Below are 23,060 nucleotides of genomic sequence, written 5' to 3'. Positions count from 1 at the left end.
CTATCACTGTCGCTCCTCAAAACTCCTTAGCCACATGATGACTACAAACATGCTACTCTCAAAATTTTGTTTCCTCACTACCATATCAGCCCACATAACTTCAGACATTAAATATGACTTAATTTTAAAGGAGCTGCTCTTAATTGGGGAAGAAAGTAGGATAAGATTTTTTTTATGGGAGGGAGATAGCAGGAAGACTAAAGTTAAATGGAGTGACATAGTGGACAGCGTTCGAAGCTGAGTCGGACTTTGTTCTAGACAGTTCTCTCAGAGGACAAAGGCGAAAAGAAGAAAGGGCAATATAGTAACTTGAGAGAGCTTCCTGTTAATTCAATAATTACCACATCCTGGGCTAATAAAGTCTGAGACTGAACAGAAACAGTTTAGCGATAGGCCTTGAAGTATATATAGGATCGTTATTACCTCAAACAGCAAAAAACCTCAAATGATCACGGACATTAAAGCCTGTATAGCTCAATGCAGAAGAAATATTTGAAAAGGAAAGCACCAAACGTGAAATAACAGGAGAATGTGCTCATTCTGTTTTCATAAAATATATAGCTTTTACTTACTTGATTAATTTTTCTTTCCCAGAATATTAACAACAAATAGTTTACGTGTACTGTGCAAAGTATACAATAAGAAATATCACACAGGATATTTGTTAATGAAGTAATAAAAAAGTATCTGACTCGCTCTTATTTTAGAATTAGAATTATAAAACTATTTAACAAAATTATCATTTTAACTTAGATCCTGTAAAAACATATTTTTAATCTAAAAATGTAAACTCCTTTGTGATGGGGTGATTATCCCACACAGGTTGTAAAAGGATTAATATAGGCCTCAGACCAATTAACCAGCCTGGGTGCACCTGGAGGGTGAGCCAGGACTAATTGGAAATAAAGCCCAACTGGGGTAGAGAAGAGTTTTGGCTCGATAAAGAGCTGAGTGAGCCCTGCTGGGGAAGAACCAGAAGAGAAAAGATAGGAAGTGCCCTCTCTCTGGGAAGCAGCCTGCAAAGAAGGCTCAGATTGAGAAAGAGCAGATACTCTTCTCCAGGGATGAACTGGAAGCCTGAGTAAGATGGAGACCCTGATGAACTGGAGCCTGTGGGAAACCCTGAGTAACGGGAGGAGTGTGCCTTGGATCAGGAGACTGACTGAACCAGGGAGAAGCAGCAGCAGAGGCATTCCTTCACCAAGGTGATTGCCTGCTGAGTTGGTTATATATATATATTTTTGTTGGATTTTGATAAAGGACACTGTGGCTCTGAAAGGTGGGGGAAATTGAGGCAAAAGTTGCTGTAGTGCCACAGCCAGCCAGGAGGGGACATCACGGTGCAGCAATTTTGCCACATCCGGATAAGACACTATACTCTATTTTAGCTCAAGAAAGGAACTTCCACTTTTAGAGAGATTAAAATAAATCAAGCAAATCAAATTCAAAATGTCAGCAGAGCTGAACTTTAGACACATCAGCCACTAGCTCTGCCATCTCTATGTGCAAGAATTAAGGGCTAACTCCTAGACCCACTCAAGTCAATGGCAATGGAAGTTTTGCCACAGGCTTCATTGTGACCAGGATTTGGCCCAAAATCTACTCCCTTGAAGAATTTCCCCATAAGTCAGTAGCTTTTGATTCCAGGAATAAAGGATTATACATTTCCAAGAAAACAGAAAAACAAAAAACTTTTCAACCTAATGACCTTTATGAACAATTATCTAAAATATGATTTGTGTACCTGAGGGGCATCTGTTCTTTTTAGCTAAATAAATAATAGCCTTACTTTAGTGAGCACTTTTAGTTCTGGAGTTATCCCAAAATAAATAATAATTTATAGAAAGGATAATTTGGATGGAGCCTACGTATCATCTGTGATGTCCTGTCCCTTTAAATATTTGAGCACTCTCCCCTCCCACTGCAAAGCATGTTATTGTTAGGCTGGGTCTACACTACCCGCCTGAATCGGCGGGTAGAAATCGACCTCTCGGGGATCGATTTATCGCGTCCCATCGGGACGCGACAATCGATCCCCGAATCGACGCTCTTACTCCACCAGCGGAGGTGGGAGTAAGCGCCGTCGACGGGAAGCCGCAGAGGTCGATTTTGCCACCGTCCCTACAACGGGGTAAGTCGGCTGCAATACGTCGAATTCAGCTACGCTATTCGCGTAGCTGAATTTGCGTATCTTAAATCGACCCCCCCCGTAGTGTAGATGTAGCCTGAGTTTCACTTTTGCAGCTAGAACAATAAAGGGAGCACAGCTTGACAGCTGTGTGCCCATCAGCTCCCTCTATGTCTGTATCTAACTCCTTCTTTGCTGGGTCCAAAAATACAACATTGGCAGCAAGGACCTTCTATCCCAACAAGTGTCCAGTGCTTCCATTGCCTGAATAGAACAACAACAACAAGAAAAAGTAAGCAAAGAATAAGACTTTGAAAAAGGGGACAAAATTCACTTCGAGGCACAGGGTGACAGCTTGCTGTTTTTGCTTCTGGGACAATGTGAACCAGCCAGCTAGAGAGGAGGAATTAGGCAAATAAACATACAACCCAAGATAAAAGTACTGCAATTCCAGCTGGAACTGTTTAGAGCAGAGATGGGGAAGCAGCTATCTTTGTTGACCAGTGTGCAAGCTGGTAGAGAGAGAAACGGCTGAGCCTGCACTGAGAGTCTATAGCCAGCAGAGGGATCCCAGTGCTGCCAAAAGGAAGAATTCTGCATTTTGCAGTATAAGCACACAGCCAACAGAGGGTGATCCAGTGAGGATAGTGCACAGTTAAAAAAAAAAAAGGGGGGGGGGATTTCCCTGTGGAAGAGACTTCCAGGAGGCATAAAATTCAAAATGACAGCAGTGAAATGGCACCTTTTGTGAGCAATGTTGATGAATTTGATGACAGCCGTGACTCATGGGTGGTGTACCTCGATGTTTTGAGTAATTTGTAACCTACAGCACCATTCCTGACAGACAAAGAGTTTCAACCTTAATGACAATAATGGGTCCAAAGGCATATGGCCTGCTGCATAACCTATTGTCTCCAACTGTTCCCAGAACTGCCACGTACACTGCAATTACAGCAGCAATGCACAAATATTTTTCTCCTATCCCATCGATGATAGCAGAACAATACCGATTTCATCAGCGAAATCAGAGCAGTGGAGAGTTGGTAGCACAGATTACTATTGCTCTAAGGAAGTTGTCAGAGCATTGTCAGTTTGGACAAATATTAAGTGATGCCCTGCGTGACCAATTAGTCTTTGGATTATGCAATGACCAGGTCCAGGAGATGTACCGACTGTATTAGCACTTACATTCAAGAAGGCTGTTGAAGTAGCAGTTGCCATGGAAACCTTAGGGAAGAATTATTTGGAATTTAGTGTGAACTGGAAAGTTACCTCCTACGTCGGCAAGACAGAGGATCATGGGAACGTAAGGATTTTCCATGTACCCACGGTGCACAAACTACTCATGCTGAAAAGGATTGCTGGGCATGCCAGGTTATTTGCAGAAAATGCCAGAAGAAAGGACACATTACTGTGACCTGCCACACAGTTCAGCAACAAAGGGTAACTGTACATCCAAGAAGAAACCTATGAAGGATGAACCTAAAAAAGGATGGAAGCTGGGAATTCATAATATGGAAAATGGTACGAGCTATAATGACACTGATCAAGAACCAGCACTACACGGGTTATTGCACGCTGGAGTTAGATATGACATCTGGATCACACTCTTGATTGAAGAAGTTCCTACAAGAATGGAGTTTGATACTGGAGCTGCCATCTCACTGATTTCTGCATCTACCTTTCACCAGACATTGTCACAAGTTCCTCTGGAAGAAACCTCCAAGGTTCTGAAGACCTATATCGGCGAAAAGTTAGTCCCAAAAGGGGTACGTCAGGTGGAAGTTCAATTAGATAGACAATCAGTCATTTTACCCTTATATGTGATTGAAAGAAAGTATCCATCATTATTTGGCAGACCTTGGCTTGAGAAGCTCAAGGTGAATTGGACAGAAATGAAGGCAATCAAGAAATCACCCCGAAATCGTCAAGAAATACAAGTTCTTATTCAAACAAATTAAGAAGTGCTTAGTACCAGACCTTATTGCACTGAGGGTGCTGCCTTGGTTTAAAAAGCATTATGAATTTGTTGAGAACTCTAACTGCTCCCAACAAAGGGCTAAAAGGAATGCATTGGCGATGTTACTGAAGGCCTTGTGACAGTCTCGCAAATGACCTAGAGTGACTTGGATAGATTGCTGAGGATATACCAGAATCCAGAATTACTGTTTGCATCTCTGTCACAAATACAGGTGGGGAAAATCACAAGCCTTGCTTGGAGTCAGTGGCTTTAATAACAGCTATCTGGAGAGCTACTGGTTCCCTCTCAACACCACCTGGCTTGGCTTCTGCAGAGGATATGCGTCAGCCAATAAGTCAAAGCTCAGTACTCCTGACTTTAAGCATCAAGGCTCATTTTAAGCCCTCTGGGCCAGCCTTAGGCAAATGTTACAGGAGTCTCCTTGGAGTGCCTTGAGCAGGACTTAGGCCTTGTCTACATACCAACTTGCACCAGTTTAGTTAAACCATTGCAAACCCCTATGTGGACATTTTATTTTGGTCTATGAGTGATTTATTTTGGTTTAGCTAAAATGTGTTTGTACTAAACACACTAAACCAAAATCTGGCTTAACCAAAATTAGCATGTCCACATAGCACTTTGCACCTTTTAACTAAATCAGTTTAAAATAATACCATTAGATAAACTGGTGTAACTCTGCATCTTGACAAGCCGATAGAAGCATTCTCCACTCTTTCTTAGATCCCAGGGTGACATATGGTCCTTAACTTTACAGTTAACTCCAAAGCAGATAATGCAATGGATTGATTGTCCATCACTGACCTAGCCTTGCTGGGAGGACATGGTTAGAAGCCACTGCGTGATTTCCTTCTTCCTTAGGTCCACAAGAGACTGATGTTCTGCAACGAGAACATAGCGCAAAACAAGAAAGAAAAGCAGTGTGGTTGAGTTGAAAAGATGGTATATCAGGGTACCAAAGTGAATTGCTGAAGCACCGCACAGAGGCACTGAAGCAGGCATTGAAGAATGTATAAAAACTAACACCAAAAGTGCCAAGGCATGTTCCAGAAACATGCAAAACACAAGTACTGAAGTGCCACAAACAAAGGTTCTGGAACACTAAAACAGGCACCAAGTGCCAACAAACATTGGCACCAAAGTGCGAGGCAAGCATCAAGCACCCGCAAACTGGCACTGAGCAGACATGAAAGTGTTGCAGACAGAGGCAACAAAGTGCCAAGGTAAGTGGTGAAGTACCACAAAGGAGCGTAGGAGCCAAAGTGCTGCAGCTGAGCACTGACCAAAGAGCCTGAGGCAAATGATCTCACAAAACTAAGGTAAAAGACATGTGGACCTGCCTGAAAGACCTGGATGCAGAAAGGATATCTGATGCGCTATGAGCATGCCACTGACAATGGTAGGAGCTGAAACTGGAGAGATGCAGCTCCTGCGTGGAGTTTCTTTGTTGACTGAAATCAAGAAGGAACCGACTGGAAAGTACCAAGGATAATGGTTAAGTTGAGCAGTGCTCTACCCCACTACTGCTGCCTGAGGGACCAAAACTCTTCAAGAGTTTGGGAAGTTCCAAGTGCCTCATGATAACAAGCTAAGATCTAGGAGTGAGAATCTTGACAGAGGAGATATCTATATCTATACAGACTATTCTGTTTATTTTAACAAAAGTTTCTCTTATCTTTATTAGCTACCTAACCTGGAGTAGAGAGCCATTATCAGATTATACAGCAATGTAGGTGAGACCAAACTTCTTAATTAAGGGCAAAGAATAATGAAACAAAGACCATTATTAATTGGTTAAAGAGATTTGCCTGTACAATTATTTAATAATAGTCATTTTTTTAATTCAGTCCCAGTTTGGGGCTCTTTTAAAGTAAGATCATAAACTAATCATCATAATTATTCCCTTTTAGGGGGAAGAAAGATGGCAGCAGAGAAATAAAGAGAAAGAAGAGTGTTGACAGTGAAAAGAGGACCAAAGGAAAGCCAGACAGCTACATAAGAGGCTAAGAAAGGAATAATAGGATAGAGAAGGAAGAGATGAGTTGAGAAAATGGGAGAGGTCTAGGGTTTTGGAAGGGCACCACAAAAAAAGATTACCCCAGAGGGAATTTAATTGATTATTCTAATTCTTCCAAAAATGATGACCATATAACCATACACTTATCTTGGTTGTTTTGAGTGCAAATTGTTATTTGTTCCATTGCTACCAAGCTCACCAAATCAGAGTACAGGTCTTGGGAGCTGGGTGTATTTGGAACTTCCCCTGTTGTAGAATTAGATGTTTGGCTACGATCAGAGCTCTACCCAACCAAAAATTCAGAGGATTTCCATTTCCAAGACAAATTGGTTAGGCCTAGCATGGCCTGGCCAGCCTGAAATTCACCTTGATGGAGAGAAAGAAATTGGCTCAAATATTTATCTCTGTCCAGAAAAAAATAGATCAAAAGGCAGTCCCACAGCATGTGGTACAAGTTAGTGCCTGCAGCCTTGCAGCACCAGCATTTGTCAGATGTGACTGCTCCAGACCTGAAAAGTCTAGACGGAGTCCAGTGCATCCTCCAAAGGATTTTCTGCTAGATCAATCTTAACCTCAATTCTAGTCAGAAATGGTGTATATTGGAACAAATCTGATTCCACGGAATGTTGGTAATGGAAATTCACAGCTCATGTTCCCAGTCACTGCTGATTGCCAATTTGCCTGATAGGCAGGAAATATAACCTTTTCAGAAAGCTCCAGCAGCCAGGGGTGTCTTAGGCTGCAGAGGCATCTGGCCCAAACTGGTGTTGCAGGGCATAGTTAAATTAAAGGTATTGAGGTTCCTTAATTTCCCCCTAAGGCGAGGAAAAAACATAAAGTAATTGCTTTCAGATAGGTGGCTTACGTTCATCCCTTTTTGAATCCAGTCAGGCTACAGGACGGATTTATAGGCAATTAAAATTTTGGAGTTATCTGAATCTAAATGTGATAAGGGATGACATTTAAACTTAGAAGCAACCAGATACCAGGCTTTCCTAATGGTCAAAATTGTGACTATCTTCTCCCTAAGGACACAGCAGAAGTCCAAGTTTAGGGATCATTGTAGTGATGGGTTTCCTCCTCTGTATACAGCCAGGCTGGAGAAGCCTGGGTGTTGTATGGAAAGCTCGGGGAGAGCGCAGGTCAGCCATTGTGTCACTTGGCTCAAGATTAAGGATACACGGCAACGCCTAAGGTTGGGAAGACCAAAGTCTCCTGATTGACAGGTAGCTGCATTTTTCAAAGGATAATTTGGCTTTTGTTCCCTATACCCCACAATAGTCTTAAAAATGTTATTAATTCTGAAAAAGAACAGAAGGGGGAATATAAACTGGCAAGGAGCTTAGATCAAATAGAAGTCTTGGGAGGACATTCATCTTTAATATTTTTAACTCTACCCCAAAGTGATAGAGGAAGGCTTGCCATCTATGTAAATCCAAAGCTATGTATGTGATTAGACTGAAATTAATTTTGACTATTTATTTCATGTTCATAGGAAAGAAGACTCCCAAGAACCTGATTTTTGGCTGCTGCCAGAGAAAAGTATTATCTAAAAGGGCAACATTATGCACCTCCCAAGAGGTACTGAGAGCCTATGACTTGTGCTTGTTAACTTCGTATCCTGAGATTTTCCCAGACAATTCAACAGTTTATAAATCATCATCATATAAACGTATTTTCATCCCCTGGGACTCTATTTTTATACTCCAGATCCCTGGGTGTGCTCTAATTTGTATTGCCAATGGCTCTAAAGTCAAACTAAATAGGAGGAGGGACAGACCTGTCTAATAACACGATGGAGACTAAAAGGAGGGGAAATGTAGTTATTTGTTACAACATGGGAGCTGGAATTGGAGTACAAAGTCTAATCTAGGAATGAAAGAGATCAAATCCAAATTTTTGTAGGATGAGGAACAAATACCTCCTATTTACTCTATCAAAGGCTTTTTCCATGTCCAGTGACAGAACAGCCATCAGCTTCAAGGGGTTAGCACACTGATAAGATGACAAGTGTTGCCCAACCTGTGTCTCTCTTGTATAAAATCCACCTAATCTGGGTGTGCTATGTACCTCACTATTTCTTCTAATCATCCAGGTAGAATTTTAGAAAATGTTTTAATGTCAGAATTGATTAAGAATATTGGTCATCTGTGTCAGGTTTAAGGATGACTGAGATTAGAGCGTTATTCATTGAAGGGGGCAGAGTACTTTTGCCAAAAGCTTCAGTGTATAATTCAGCCATTTTTGGAGCCAGGGTGGCTTTGAACTGGGCATAAAATTCATCTGGAAAGTAGTCTATGGCCAGGGCCTTACCTGATTTCATGTTGCCTAGGGTAGCCATAATTTCAGAGGTATGGAACGGGGAATTGAGCCAAATTTCTTGTTCTTCAGTTGGCTGGGGGAATTGCTGATTTTTGGGTGTGCTCATCAAATAACTGATCATCAGGGGTCTTCTTCTAAATACAAGCATTGGTAGAATCTGGAGAATTCATTAATAATTTTTTAGATTCGTGAGTATCTGACATTGACTTCAGTGAAATGAGTGGGAATTTAGTTTTTAATGAATTCATTCTAAGTCTATGTGCTAATAATTTCCCCACCTTTAATTGCTCAATTCCCAGCAGGCTTGGTTTTAATTTAAACAATGCAAATTCAGCCTGAACTGAAGTTATTTTATTAATTTCATATCTGAGACTAGTTACTTCTCAGAGTTTATCCAAAGAGGGGTAATCAGCATAGCTGAGTTCTGCCTCCTTGAGCTTTTCCATTAAAGTCATCAGCTCAGTCTGTCTGCTGTCGTTTTGTGGAAGGAATAGGATATTATCCTGCTCCTTAAGTCATTTCTTCCCCACAAACTTTTTCAATTGCATCTAGAAGTAAAGAGGAGTATTAACCACCATCTTCTGGTAGCCTAGTTTTTTAGGAGATGAGAGCTACAGTATCACAGGGGTGTGATCAGAGATCATAATGGCTTTTATTTAATTGTTAATGACACAGCTACCAAGCTACCTGTTGCCAAAAAATAACTATTCTGTGAGTATGTGGAGTGTGGAGGTGAGAAAAAAGTATAGTCTCTACCTGTAGGTTGCTGCAGCCTCCATATGTCCTTTAAACCCAATTCCTCCATCTGGATAATAATCATCTGCCTAGTGGAGGATGGGGATCACTGAGGCCTGCTTGACCTGTCCAAAAGCAGTTCTAACACTTGTTGAAGTCCCCCACTATAATCAATTTTTCTAGGAAGGAATCAATTTTGAAAATAAGTAATTGAAAAAGGAGGAATCATCTCTGTTAGGGTCATAGATGTTTACAAGAGTGTATGTAATGTCGGCGATGCAAACTTTAACAATTAAGAATCTTCCCTACGTGTCTTATCAGTTGATAGGATTTGTGTGTTTTCAGGTTTTACTGAACAGGATTGACACTCCTGCCCCCAGCCTTGGCTGCTTAATTACTAAAAGCATCACTACCAATCCAGTCTTTTTAAAGCTTTTTCACCTCAGACTCAATGAGATGGGTTTCCTTGAGGAATATTATATCCATTTACAGTTCATTAAAGTGAGACTCATATTTTTCCTTCTTATAGAGTTAACATTCCTTTTTATGTTCCAAGAAACATATTTAAATAAATTAGCCATAGGTACTCACAGGGGGAAGTGTCCCAAAAAACATCTTAGGCCATGCCCACTAAGACTCAGAGGTACAGCTAGGGTGAGAAGTCCAGGTTGAAGAATACCTACAAGGGTTCATAAGGCTGAAAAACGTGGCCAGAAAGGGTGAAGCATCCTGCAGGATAAATGACCCAAATTCAACCTTTAGGGACATATTGGTAGATAATGTTTTTGTGTGTTTACATATATTACTCCAGGGGGGGATTCTGTGCCAAAAAAAATTAAAAATGTTGCACCAAAAAATTAAAAATTCTGCACACAATATTTTAAAATTCTGCAAAATAATGCATATTTTATTTGTTAAAATAACAATATAATCATGCTGGTTTCAATTATTTTGGTAATTTATTTAAACTACAATACAATGGATGAAGGATGAGAATGGGGAGCATTGGAGGAAATCCCCATACCCTCTCTGTCTAATAGTAATGTAGCTAGTATCGACCCTTTACTTCTAGTTATTAATCAACAAATATATGCAGCCATATGCTCAGTGTTACATCATAGCAACTGATGAGCAAGTGAGGGCTGGGGAATCAAATTCACAATTTATATTAGCTCCTGACCATCTCCAGAAAGGTCAGTAGCAAACAATTGATGGAGCACACTTTGATAGGAAATTTTTTCAGTCCAAAAATGTAAACCAGTTCTAATCACTAAAGCACCATAAGCATTTATAAGGCCTCACAGTCCTTTACAATAAGGCACCTTTACACCACTTTGGCAATGCAAAGGAGTCTTAAAAATTTTTTACACCTGTTTTATACTCCTGGGGGGTTCACTAAGAACAATGGGAACAATTCACTAAGCAGGCAGGCTGCTACATTCTGTTTTGCCTAAGTGGACAGAACCTGTCCCATGCCTCCCTCCCCAGAAACACCCCAAAGCCCTGCCCCTCCATGCTGAGTGTGCCGCAATAGTGAGCGAGAGGGTCAGAGTGTCTCTCTCACACTCACAACTGCCCAGCCCTCCTGCCCCAGCGGTGATTTATGTCTCTACCGGCTGCTCCGGGCACCCAAACCAACCTGCCTGCACTGCCGGGGAGGCATGCGTGACTGCTCTTGTGGCTTCCCTTTGCTTCCTCATCAGAAGTCATTTTTTTGCAGGGAAGCAAAGAAATCTGTGGGGGGCCATGAATTCTGTGCATGCGCTGTGATGCAAAAATTCCTCCAGGAGTAATATATATTGTTAAAGGTTAATGTAATTGAAAATTTCCTGTCTATACTGGATTCTGTTAATTCAGGGATCAAAGGAAATCTTAACATTTAAATGAACTGCAAATATAGTGATATCACTGTCTTGATTTCTCTTTGAAGTATATAGCAAATCACCTGCAAATGGTGGAAAACAGGCAATTGCTTTATGTTAATCTGTGTAGCTAATTACTTGTGATGCTTCAGAAATAGGTCTCCTTCAGAGTCTCAATGATTGTCTGTTGTTCGCCTAAGAACTCTGAACTGTCAAGAGAACACCTGGAATTGTATAAAAAACCCTTGGGTCATGATCCTTTTTCTCTCAGATCTGCTTGATACTTTATGCATAAAACTGAGATCTCCAGTCCCACCTGGATCACCCTGAAAATGAACATTGTACTGAATCTATGGACTAATTCTAAAAACTCTTTGCTACTCCAAAGCTCACCATCTCTACTATGAAACTAATCTCAGAACTGTACTTATGTTTGTATGTATACTGATCTTTTAATTAATATACTCTTTTCTTTTAAATAAATTTAAGTTCAGTTAATAAGAATCGGCTGTAAGCGTCTATTTGGGCAAGATCTGAAATATTCATTAACTTGGGAGGTAATGTGTCCGAGCCTTTGGGATTAGTAGAACTTTCTTACATGATGAATAAGATTTTCAGTAATCCTCATCATATTTGACTTAGGTGTCTGGGTGGAAGTCCAAGGCTGGGTTGCTATAAGGGAACTGTTTGGCTTCTGTGCAACCAGTAAGGTATTGTAGAAGCTGTTTTCTGCTGGCTTGATAGAATATTGAAATATCCACCAGCTTTGGGGATGGTCTGCCCCATTCTTTACAGTTTGCCCTAACTAAATAACCTCAGTGTGGCCCCCCTGGGACACTGGTCACAAAGGCATTTAGATGGAGAAGAGAAGCTAGAGTGGCTAGAGGTTAAGTAGGTAAGAAAGAGTTAAGAGGAGGTAGGATAGGGGGTTGTAAAATAAGGCAAAGGCGTGAAAGACCAATGCTCTCAAGTCAGAGTGGGATAAAAAAAATCAGGAAGTTAGAGGGGTAGCCTGAATGAACACATCCTCTCTGTTCCACATCAAATGCAAAATATATGAATATGCCCAATCCTGCCCCTTGGTGCTTCCCCACACAAAAGGCAGGAGATAAGGGGGGAAAGGATGAACATTGCTGAATACATTTTAAATAAGGTTTCTGGTCTAAATGCACATAACTATGCATCGGAGGCTAGAGTCCTACCAGACATATATCTGCTTGTGGATCCACTGGAAAAATGAGGGATGAGAAACAAGAAACTACTTTACCACCTCCTATATACAGGTCGGTCCAAAATCCCAGTGTATGGCTCTCCAATGGCCAGCTCTTTAAAAACACACCGGAAGTGAAATAATGCCCTCATCCCTGTGAACGTTACCCAATATCAACATCTGCAATTTAAATGGAATACATTACCAGTATGCTGTTCTTAAAAGCATTAAGTAAAGCAACCCTTCCCACACCCCACTCCTCTTCCTTCTGGAAGCACAAAACCAATGGGGAAAAAAGCCCATAACCATTATTAGAAGAAATACAGTCAGGAGATCTGGACTGATAGATGACCAACTGCAATTCGTATAGTTTGTTAAGCAAAGCAATCAACCTGGTGTTTCAAAGAGTGTATAGGATATAGTTACTGTCTCCACTGGAGTCAGGTTGGTCCGGATTCTTGCTCAGTGGGATGTGTTGTGCTGATTTGAGTCTATGAATGTCTGATGGTTCTGCCTGGCTTTAAATATGGGTACAATGGAGGATATGGGAGGTACAGAGCTGAGGTGGGCACTTCTCTGGGTCCCTTCACTTCTGTCAACAACAACCCAGCATCACAAGTGTTGAATAGCAAATCCCATGGCAATGTAATTTTGGTTCTATAGAAAAACAATACAATGTAGTTCTCTGCTACTCCCAGTTTAGAGAAGCTAAGGGCCTGGCTATCCACCTTGATCTTAAAAAGAGCTTGGAAGGCTATAAAATAGGTCAGTCCTTTCTCCTTGGCCTGCTTCCTTGACATATTTAATAGGGCTCTTTTTTCAATTACCTCCTGGCTGTAGTTGGGAAATACCACTATTCTATGCCCTTTCCAGCTCAGGTTTCCTTTTTCTCAGGGTTTTTTTTTTTTTTTTTTTTTAAAGAATGGATTCTTTCACATTGTGTTTTGGAAAATTTAATATAAATGCTTGGCTTGGAATTAGTCGAGGGTTTGGGGCTAGGAGCAATGGGTCCTTTCTATATTCAGCTCTGTGTCTGGGTATAAGGAAAGAATCTCAAATAGTGTCTTACACAAAAGTTGTACAGGTCTTTTCCCATTTCCTCAGGGTATCCAACCACCCTCAAATTATTTCTTCTGGACTGTCCTTACAGATCGATTCTATCTTTCAGCTTTTGGATCAGACATGGTTGGTCTGCACGGATCATAATAGAGTTCATATTGTCTTCTAACTTCTGCCTCCCTGATCCTGGAGATTAGCCCCTGCAAACTGAACTGGTGTGCTGCAGTTATGGTTTTAATTTCAGAGATATTCTCTGATACAGTGGTTCTCAAACTTTTTAACTGGTGACCCCTTTCACATAGCGAGCGTCTGAGTGCAATCCCCCTTAGAAATTACTAACACTTTTTAATATATTTAACACCATTATAAATGCTGGAGGAAAAGCGCGGTTTGGGGCGGAGGCTGACAGCTCACGACCCCCCATGTAATAATCTCCCTACCCCCTGAGGGGTCCTGACCTTCAGTTTGAGAACCCCTGCTATGATATTTTCATAAGCAGGATCTGTTCTTCAGCTATCTGCTTTATCATATTGTAGACTTGCTCCAGGCCTACTGTAAACTTACTCCTTCTCGAATGCTGCCATGCTGCCATGCACAGCGCTATCAGAGACCCTCTGATTCTTCACAATTTCTGGTGAGTCTGGGGAGTTCAAAACCAGATCCATTTGCTACTATGATGTTAAAGAGCAGGATGAGCCATGCAGAGACAAAAAACTGTGGTGTTAGTACAAGTGGATGTTGACAGTTTTTAGTGAGGCTGAGCAAAAGCTCCAGTCTAGGCAGACATTTTCCCCTGCTGGCTCCTGGAAACTGGCCGAGGATATCTTTAGAGAAGTGCATAAAACGTATTTTCTGATTACTAAAATAACATTTGAACTCAATTGCTGACAAATCTTTTTGGCAACATCATTACTCATTGTACTTTGTTACATGACTTTTCAAAAAAAATAATTGCTCAATTCCTTCCTCTTTATAACCAATATTAATTTACCTCGGTTCTATTAAAATCCTTGGTAGCTGCACAAACAGCTTGTCTGGTTTCTACGTCTTTTCTTTGTAGCTCCATAGCCTTTTGATCTAGGTCTATCCTGTTCTTGTCATGGAGATCCTCTAAATTAGATTAAAACAGAATTTAGTTGATAAGGTTGATCATCCATGCATATATAATTGTCATTTTAAAACAGTTGTTAGCTGATGAACTATTCACATAATATTAAACAGAAAGCCACCTCATGTATCCCTTTCCAAATTCCATGGCTAAGGTTTGTCATCATAGAATATTTAATGAGTCAGTAAATTAACATATCAAGCAATCCAGGTTAGAAATGTAAAAAACGAAGCAAACTTTATTTACTCTTTTGTTCAAAACTTGTTTGGACAATGTTTTTAAAAAATATTGTAACTATCCCCAGAAAACACTTTTTTTCAGGACAGAAACTAAAAAATAAATCAGAGCTTCATTTTATCTACTGTAACATTAGTATAAAAGCATAACAACCACCTTGACTTCATTGAATCAAACATTGAAAATACACAAGCTTTTTTTAAACCACTCAGTCTCTCAATTTCAGGTGTATAGGGGAAAAGAAGATTAGAAATTCATGGGATCATCATAAGTTCTCAATACAGGTACTTTAACTGAGACGTTAAAACAAGTTCATTTTTGTCAGTCTGTAGAGGATGTCTATGTGAAGTTAAAATTCCAACAGCACTTTTATGAAATGAGTATTGAATACACTGAAATTTTCCTATATCACAGACTGGCATAATGGGATATTCTACAGTTTTGCGAATTATTCACAGTAGAACTTGTAAAAAAAAAAAAGAGCATGAAAATCAAACTTCTACCTTCGTTTGTTACCTGCAAATTTCTGGTCTGCTAATGCATTCTTCCAGTCTCTCTGTTGCTGTAGAGACCATTCTCTTGACTGCTCCTTTTGAAATTTCACCCTCCGATCATGGTTTAAATCTTCTCCTAGAAACTTCTGCAAGCCAGATATAGTACATCGAGGGTCATTATCAGAGAGGCGAGCAGGAGTATCCTTCTTCAGGGCCTGTGGGTCAGACAAATCAAACTCACGCCGAGTTTCTGGCTTCTGAAAATTCTGTTGAAACTCAGTGACAGCTTTGTTTAGGTTTTTGATGTCCTCTTTCTGTCGTTCTTCTAACATACAGATGATCTTGTCATTTTGCTTCATTTCACCAGCTACAAAAAGATTATAAACAAGGTGAAACTGCGAGATTCAAAATGTACAGGGGGTTGTAAAAAATGAAGAATGTGATCTTGAAAAAAAGACTAGAAAATAAATCTACTAGACTTAAGTCATTTAGAAGGTCAAAGCTGGCAAATGATTTTTCTAAACTGATTGAATAGCACTATTATAAAACCTCTCAATTTTTAAGAATCACTTTTGGCACCAGAAACTTGCTGGAAAATATAATAAAAAAATATACATAAAATAAAGACAGAAGATAAGACTGCTAATAAAATTAGATAGGTCTATTTTATCACATTTTGTGTAGCATATCAATCCTAGGTACTGTAGAGCAATTCCTCAGCATCTACTACTAATTTGCAGTAGTGACTGAAACACAGTTACTTATTAGGAACATAAGAAACTATAAAAATAACTAATCATGAGCTCTAAAATGATGTACCACCAATGATATAGCTTGGAAAAAATACTGGCAAACACCATCCCTTTTTGGAGAGTTTATTGTTAATTCCCTCCTCCAGTTCCAACATTGCAACTGATCCCATCCCACGGAGTACACAGTCTAACAGTTTAATTATAATTCACAAGTAAATATCATTGCCTCTGTCAGAATGCGTGTGTTCTGGAAGTTTCCTAAAGGGCAAATTCTGTTAGATATTGTGAATCAATGCCTGCCAGGAAAATCATGACCAGCAGCGGCTGTGCAGTGCGGAAGCTGGCTACTATATTTTGGCAATTCTTGAACCCACAGAGAGGTTACTCTGTGGGCCCTTTGTAAATGAAACCATAGAGGGGCATTCCAACCACGGTAAACCATGGTGCAGCCTCGAGGTCAGGGGATGTGGTCAGCATAATTATGTGTGTATGCCCCGACTCAGCAATGGCTCCTACTCACAACCCTGGTATAGATTATTTATGTTTCTATCACAAATAATCTATATACAGATGGCTGTCCATAATGAGCACCTCTAGGAGTAAAGAGTTATTGCAATGCATGTGCTTCAGTGGCACAGGTTCTATTAATATTTGCAGAACTGTACAGCCTTCCCCAAGTAAATTGATGAGTACTTTACACCCCCACCCCCGAATCAGATTAATTAAAATACACTTTCCTAATGGCATGTAGCATATACATGATGTACTATAAAAAAAAATCCAAATATAAAGAGTGGGCTAAACCCTAAAGACCTTATTGATAGAAAACTTCCATGGACTTTAGTGGAAGTTTCACCTAAGTAGGTACGGCAATATTTACCCAGTGTGGAAAAAAAATCTTTTCCCCCTCAAGTGATGATAGATATTGTTTCAAAGGTGAAATAGAAAGTATATCCTATTTATTTTTGTATGTCTGAATTAAGAGGGAAAAACATAATCAGTCATGTGCTCACATATGGACAAGGTTTATGAAATTAATTTATATCTAGAAACTAAATGTGGAACCAAGGAAATACAAATTTACTCAGATAACTATTACCATTTTAGTGCATATGTATCTTTATTTGCTGATACAGCGGTAGGTGATTCCTACAGCATATGCTTTCAAAATGAGTGCCTAAAGTGAGGATCCTAAGTCTGATCCTTTAAAGTATTATGCATAATTAAGGCTAAGATTTTGTCATGCATATTTTTAATAAAAATCACGGACAGGTCACAGGCAATAAAAAATAATTCATGGAAGCCCGTGACCTATCCGTGACTTTTACTAAAAATATGCATGACAAATAGGGAGCTGCAGGGCCTTTGCCCGGGGCTCTGAGCTGCGGGGCATCCATTGTCCATGGCAACCAGGAACTGTGGGGCACCCCCACCGCCCACAGCGGCTGAGAGCTCCCAGGACACTCCCTGCTCTGCCCCTGGTGGCTGGGAGTTGGGGCCTCTCAGTTCCCAGCCACCACGGGCAATGGGGGGACCTGCAGCTCCCAGGCGCTGCAAGCTCAAGTCACCGAGGTCTCTGGAAGTCACAGATTCCGTGACCTCTGTGACAAAATCGTAGCCCTATGCATAAGCTTAACTTTCCGCACAGGGTTCATTGGGACTACTGATATGTTTTAAGTTAAATTGATTTTCAAAAGGGCTGAAAAGCCAACACTTCCCGTTGTCTTCTACTCCTGGGGGAATTCTGTGCCAAAAAATTAAAAATTCTAAACATAATATTTCAAAATTCTGCAAAATTCTACATATTTTATTTGTCAAAATAACACAATATAATCACACCAGTTTCAATTATTCTGGTAACTTATTTCAAAATACCTGTCAGCAAGTATGTCTTTAATAATACAGGCAATGAAAAAGATTCAGGAAATGTTTTTTGTCAAATAGATTCCTTACTAGGCATATAAATACAGAACTTTGTGTAATTCATTTCAACTACAATACAGAACTGTGAGCCCCCCCTCCCAGAAGCAGTGCAAAGGCTTGGGGGAGTCAGGGGTAACAGAGGAGCTGAGGGAAAAGGAAGGAGCCTGTGAGTGAACCTGGAGGGTTGTTGGGTGTGGATGGGAGAAATATGGAACAGGTTTTGGGGGGGGCGGCCGGGAAGAATTGTTAGGCAGCCTCCCCAGGCAGACTCTGGCTGACCCCTGGCCTCTCCCATTCAGTCAGACACATCTTCCCCTGTCCCCTTGCACCTCTCACTCACCCTATGTGTCTCTGCACCTCTCAGTCACCCTATGTGTCTCTGCACCCTCTCCTCCAATCCCCATGTGTCCCTGCACCCGCTTGTCCCATGTCCCTGTACCCCCACTCAGACACCCCTTTCCCCATGTGTCCCTGCACCTCCTCCTCATCCCCATGTGGCCCTGTGCCCCTACTCAGCCACCCCCTCCCCCTTTCCCCATGTGGCCCTTCATCCCCTCCCCCTTTCCCCATCTGGCCCCACTCAGCCACTCCCCTTCCCCCATGTGTCCCTGCATCCCTCCCCCTGTCCCTATGTGGCTCTGTGCCTCCACTCCCATTCAGCCCCTGCCCCAGTGTGTCCTCCCCCAATAACCCTTATGAACCCCCATTTGTGACCCCCCCCAGCAGCCCCATGTGCCCCACACTGTCTGTCCCCTCATATCCCCTATCTCCTGACCTAGCCCCACCAGCATTGTGAAGAAGGCATCCTCTTCCCTTCCCTATCGCAGCTGGGGGTTGCTCGGGAGTGGCTGCTCTGTTCTAGTGCCACACCAACCCCTGGTAGGCAAAAAGCATAACTGCAGCAACTTTCTGGCAGAAGTTATTGCCTGTGGGGGGAAAAAAATGATGTGCAGCACATGAATTATGTGCATGCAGAGCTGCGCAGAATTCCCCCAGGAGTAGGCTTCAGACCACTTATAGAGGTGCCTAACTTTTGGTACCAATTTTTAACATCTTGGCCTATATTTCCACGGCAGCAAATATTCAGGAAAAGACTGGTGAAAACATTTAAAAAGGAGAAAATGGAGAGAAAAGATTGCAAAACAGCGTACAAATGTTTACATATACTAATATAAAATTGTATTCTTTATATAGCAATAAATATACCAATTGTCTCATGTCGTGCTTTCTCATTTGCCTCTTGAATCTTCTTATCATTGATTTGAGTATCCAAAGCATCCTTATCAACCTATTATAATGAAAAAAATTAAACTCTGTAAAAATTATTTATTCTATTGAAAATATTTACTGTTTACCGGCTCTAGTCCAACCTTGTATATTAAAATGTCCACTTGAGCCAGAAATGAATGTATTTGCCTTGCAAAATTATAATTCTAGACAGCTGTGAATTACGTTATTGCCAGTGAAATGGCTTTAATGGTAAATTACAGGCACTTTACTATTTAAAGTATGTGGCTGCAAAAAGAAAATCCAACAATAATCTTCCTGTTTGTTCACTTCATACTAATAGCAACAGGTACATTCTTATTCCGAAACAAAATAACATTACAAGGTTAGGTTGAGCTCCAATACATTAGATGAAATGTTTCTTCCACTGTAGAGGACATTCCTACTTAAGTTACTTATCTTTCATCCATTTACATATATTAAATAGTTGTAAAGGTTTTTGACACTCACTTAAGAGTTATAATAGTTTTCAGTTCTAAAACATTTGTGCACTTCTGTAAAATGTACCATTTTGACTCAAACATCTGTTGGAGGCGGAGATGGCGGTAAGAGGGAATTTTCAACCTTCACAGTGTGAAGCATGGTGTCTGGTGTTTTCAGCATGCAACTGGGGTTCTGTCCTTGACTCATCCACAGATTTTCTGTGTGACCTTGGCCAAGTGACTTAATCTCTTTTTGTATCTATAAAGGTGGGATAATAATCCTTAATTGTCTTGGTAAAGCACTTTTAGATCCTTGGATGAAAAATGCTAGGTATTAATTATTCTGTATTTGGATTAAGCAAGTGCCCTCAAAACAGATCACAGTAGTAAAAACATATGGTGCGATACTGCCTAGGATTGCTGAATATGCTGATTAGGTGAAGAAACAAAGTCTGATCTTATGATGTATGAAAGCAGCAGAAGTCCTAGAATACCTTCAAATGATAAATAAAGTTCAAAACCATGCAGTACTGGATTCTAAATATAAACTGTTATAAGGAAATATTTGATTAATAAAGTTCTTTACAATTTCAGTAATAAGTTAAGGAAAAATTAAACATGCTTCCTTTGGTAGATTCTAGGCATAAAATGGACAGATAAAGACTGGACAGATTATACAAATTCTGAACTACTGTACCAGCTACATACCTTCTCTGAACAGTTTTCTCTTGTCCAGAAAATACCCAGAAAAGAACTGTTCCAAATCACACAGATCTTTAGTACTCATCTGAATTGTCCAGAATCCCAACCTGAGAGCATCTGAAATGCTAGTCATTCCACTAACTGCATGCCAAGATATCAATAGAATTGCAGTGATGAATTATTTGCTATGCTGAGGCTTCCAACTGGTTTTTCTAATCTGTTCTTATAATAATCTTTCTTTATTTGTAATTTTACACCTTATTTGTACATATTCATACTGTGTATATGTTAATTCATATTCATTTTTGATTTGGTTGTGTATTTGCATGCTTTTCAGAAATTCCTGATGCTGAGAAGAATGAGCTCTAAATTAAATTAACTCTTCTATAAATGAAAAAAGCTAAATATCTCAGAGCATATTTACAAAGACTGGTAAACATAATTAACCCCGTATTACAGATGAGGTAAGGTGCATAAAGAGGGAAAGTAATTGACCTAAGATCACACAACAAGTTAATGGCAGTTAAGACTAGAGATAAGGTCTCCAGACTCCCATTCCCATGCCAGTGAACCACTCTGCACACTCCCTGCCCTTTTTGATTCAGTCTCTTTTCCAACATTTGTGGAGTGTTCAGAAGTCAGATACTGGCTTGCTTCAAACTTCTTCAGAAGAGGCAGCTAAACAGAACTGATAATATTAAAATCTATGCCCGTATGTAGTATACGGGCACTTTAAAAATGTGACTGGAAGCACGAATATACTGTATATTTTGTAGGCTTGCAGGATCTTTCTACTTTGTGCTATGCTTAATTTCAGCGCACAGGACAACCCCCACTCCGAATGTTATCTTTCACATGGTGAATACATTACACTATTTTAATTAAACCAACAAAAACATTTATAGAATCCTTTGTTAGGTTTATCTTTCATTTCTTATGTTTGTCTCGCCTGCAAATTGATTCAATATACTAGTGCAAAAGTCTTTGGGCCAGATCCTCAGATGGTATAGATCAGAATAGTTCCATTAAGTGGAGATATACAGATTTACATCAGGTGAGGATTTATCTTTTAAACTTTTAAAATCATGTGGTAGACACATATGTCATGGCAAAAGCCAAATGATGAATGTCCCTGTGCAAGACACTGGTCTTCAGTTGTCTAGTTACTTTACCTGTGTGGGCAGACTGTCCGACAATTGCCAAGTACACCTCTACCCCGATATAACGCGACCCGATATAACACGAATTTGGGTATAACGCGGTAAAGCAGTGCTACGGGGGGGCGGGGCTGCGCATGCCGGCGGATCAAAGCAAGTTCGATATTATGTGGTTTCACCTATAACGCAGTAAGATTTTTTGGCTCCCGAGGACAGTGCTATATCGGGGTAGAGGTGTACATGATTTCTTGCACCCTCCTCAGGAGCATCTAGCACTGGCCATTACTGATGACAGGATACTGGATCAGATGGACCACTGGTCCATTTTATTCCCTCGTAACTAAGGTTTCAGAGTAGCAGCCGTGTTAGTCTGTATCCGCAAAAAGAAGAACAGGAGGACTTGTGGCACCTTAGAGACTAACAAATTTATTAGAGCATAAGCTTTCGTGGACTACAGCCCACTTCTTCGGATGCATATAGAATGGAACATATATTGAGGAGATATACACACACACACACACACATACAGAGAGCATAAACAGGTGGGAGTTTTCTTACCACCTCTGAGAGGCCAATTAATTAAGAGAAAAAAAACTTTTGAAGTGATAATCAAGCTAGCTCAGTACAGACAGTTAGATAACAAGTGTGAGAATACTTACAAGGGGAGATAGATTCAATGTTTGTAATGGCTCAGCCATTCCCAGTCCTTATTCAAACCAGAGTTGATTGTGTCTAGTTTGCATATCAATTCTAGCTCAGCAGTTTCTCGTTGGAGTCTGTTTTTGAAGTTTTTCTGTTGTAATATAGCCACCCGCAGGTCTGTCACTGAATGACCAGACAGGTTAAAGTGTTCTCCCACTGGTTTTTGAGTATTTTGATTCCTGATGTCAGATTTGTGTCCATTAATTCTTTTGCGTAGAGACTGTCCGGTTTGGCCAATGTACATGGCAGAGGGGCATTGCTGGCACATGATGGCATATATCACATTGGTAGATGTGCAGGTGAACGAGCCCCTGATGGTATGGCTGATGTGATTAGGTCCTATGATTATGTCACTGGAATAGATATATACAACAGAAAAACTTCAAAAACAGACTCCAACGAGAAACTGCTGAGCTAGAATTGATATGCAAACTAGACACAATCAACTCTGGTTTGAATAAGGACTGGGAATGGCTGAGCCATTACAAACATTGAATCTATCTCCCCTTGTAAGTATTCTCACACTTGTTATCTAACTGTCTGTACTGAGCTAGCTTGATTATCACTTCAAAAGTTTTTTTTCTCTTAATTAATTGGCCTCTCAGAGGTGGTAAGACAACTCCCACCTGTTTATGCTCTCTGTATGTGTGTATATATATCTCCTCAATATATGTTCCATTCTATATGCATCCGAAGAAGTGGGCTGTAGTCCACGAAAGCTTATGCTCTAATAAATTTGTTAGTCTCTAAGGTGCCACAAGTCCTCGTAACTAAGGTGTCTGTGGCATAAAGGCCCCAGGCATAAATCCAAGGATTTATTGAAAATCTAAGTGAAATTATCCTTCCAATGACTCATTGATAGTAAAAAAATTCAACCCTAACACTCTATGGATCAAATTCAGACCAGTCATAAACAGGTCGAATCCACTGAAATCAATGGACTGAACCCGATTTCACCAATTCTG

At 40.4% G+C, this 23,060-nt stretch overlaps 1 protein-coding gene across 6 annotated transcripts in view; it reads right to left on the bottom strand.

Moving 5' to 3' along the window:
* The window catches only part of RIBC2 (RIB43A domain with coiled-coils 2), a 30,206-nt gene that overhangs the window by 5,502 nt on the left and 1,644 nt on the right, over positions 1-23,060 (bottom strand). For 2 of the 6 annotated variants that reach the window (XM_065570170.1, XM_005299932.5), the window contains exons 2-5: positions 19,032-19,113; positions 16,783-16,875; positions 15,173-15,517; positions 14,303-14,421 (exon numbers count right to left, since the gene is read on the bottom strand). In XM_065570170.1, coding sequence (XP_065426242.1) covers positions 14,303-14,421; positions 15,173-15,509 — 456 coding nt within the window. In that variant the 5' untranslated portion in view covers positions 15,510-15,517; positions 16,783-16,875; positions 19,032-19,113. Of the gene's footprint in view, positions 1-14,302; positions 14,422-15,172; positions 15,518-16,782; positions 16,876-19,031; positions 19,114-22,052; positions 22,449-23,060 lie in introns of all 6 variants that reach the window. The other 4 variants (XM_005299930.4, XM_005299931.5, XM_065570168.1 and 1 more) reach the window with 3 other exon arrangements.

This window comes from Chrysemys picta, chromosome 1, assembly GCF_011386835.1.
Source record: "Chrysemys picta bellii isolate R12L10 chromosome 1, ASM1138683v2, whole genome shotgun sequence".
Classification (NCBI taxonomy): domain Eukaryota; kingdom Metazoa; phylum Chordata; order Testudines; family Emydidae; genus Chrysemys; species Chrysemys picta.
This window is presented reverse-complemented; position numbering and strand designations above follow the sequence as displayed.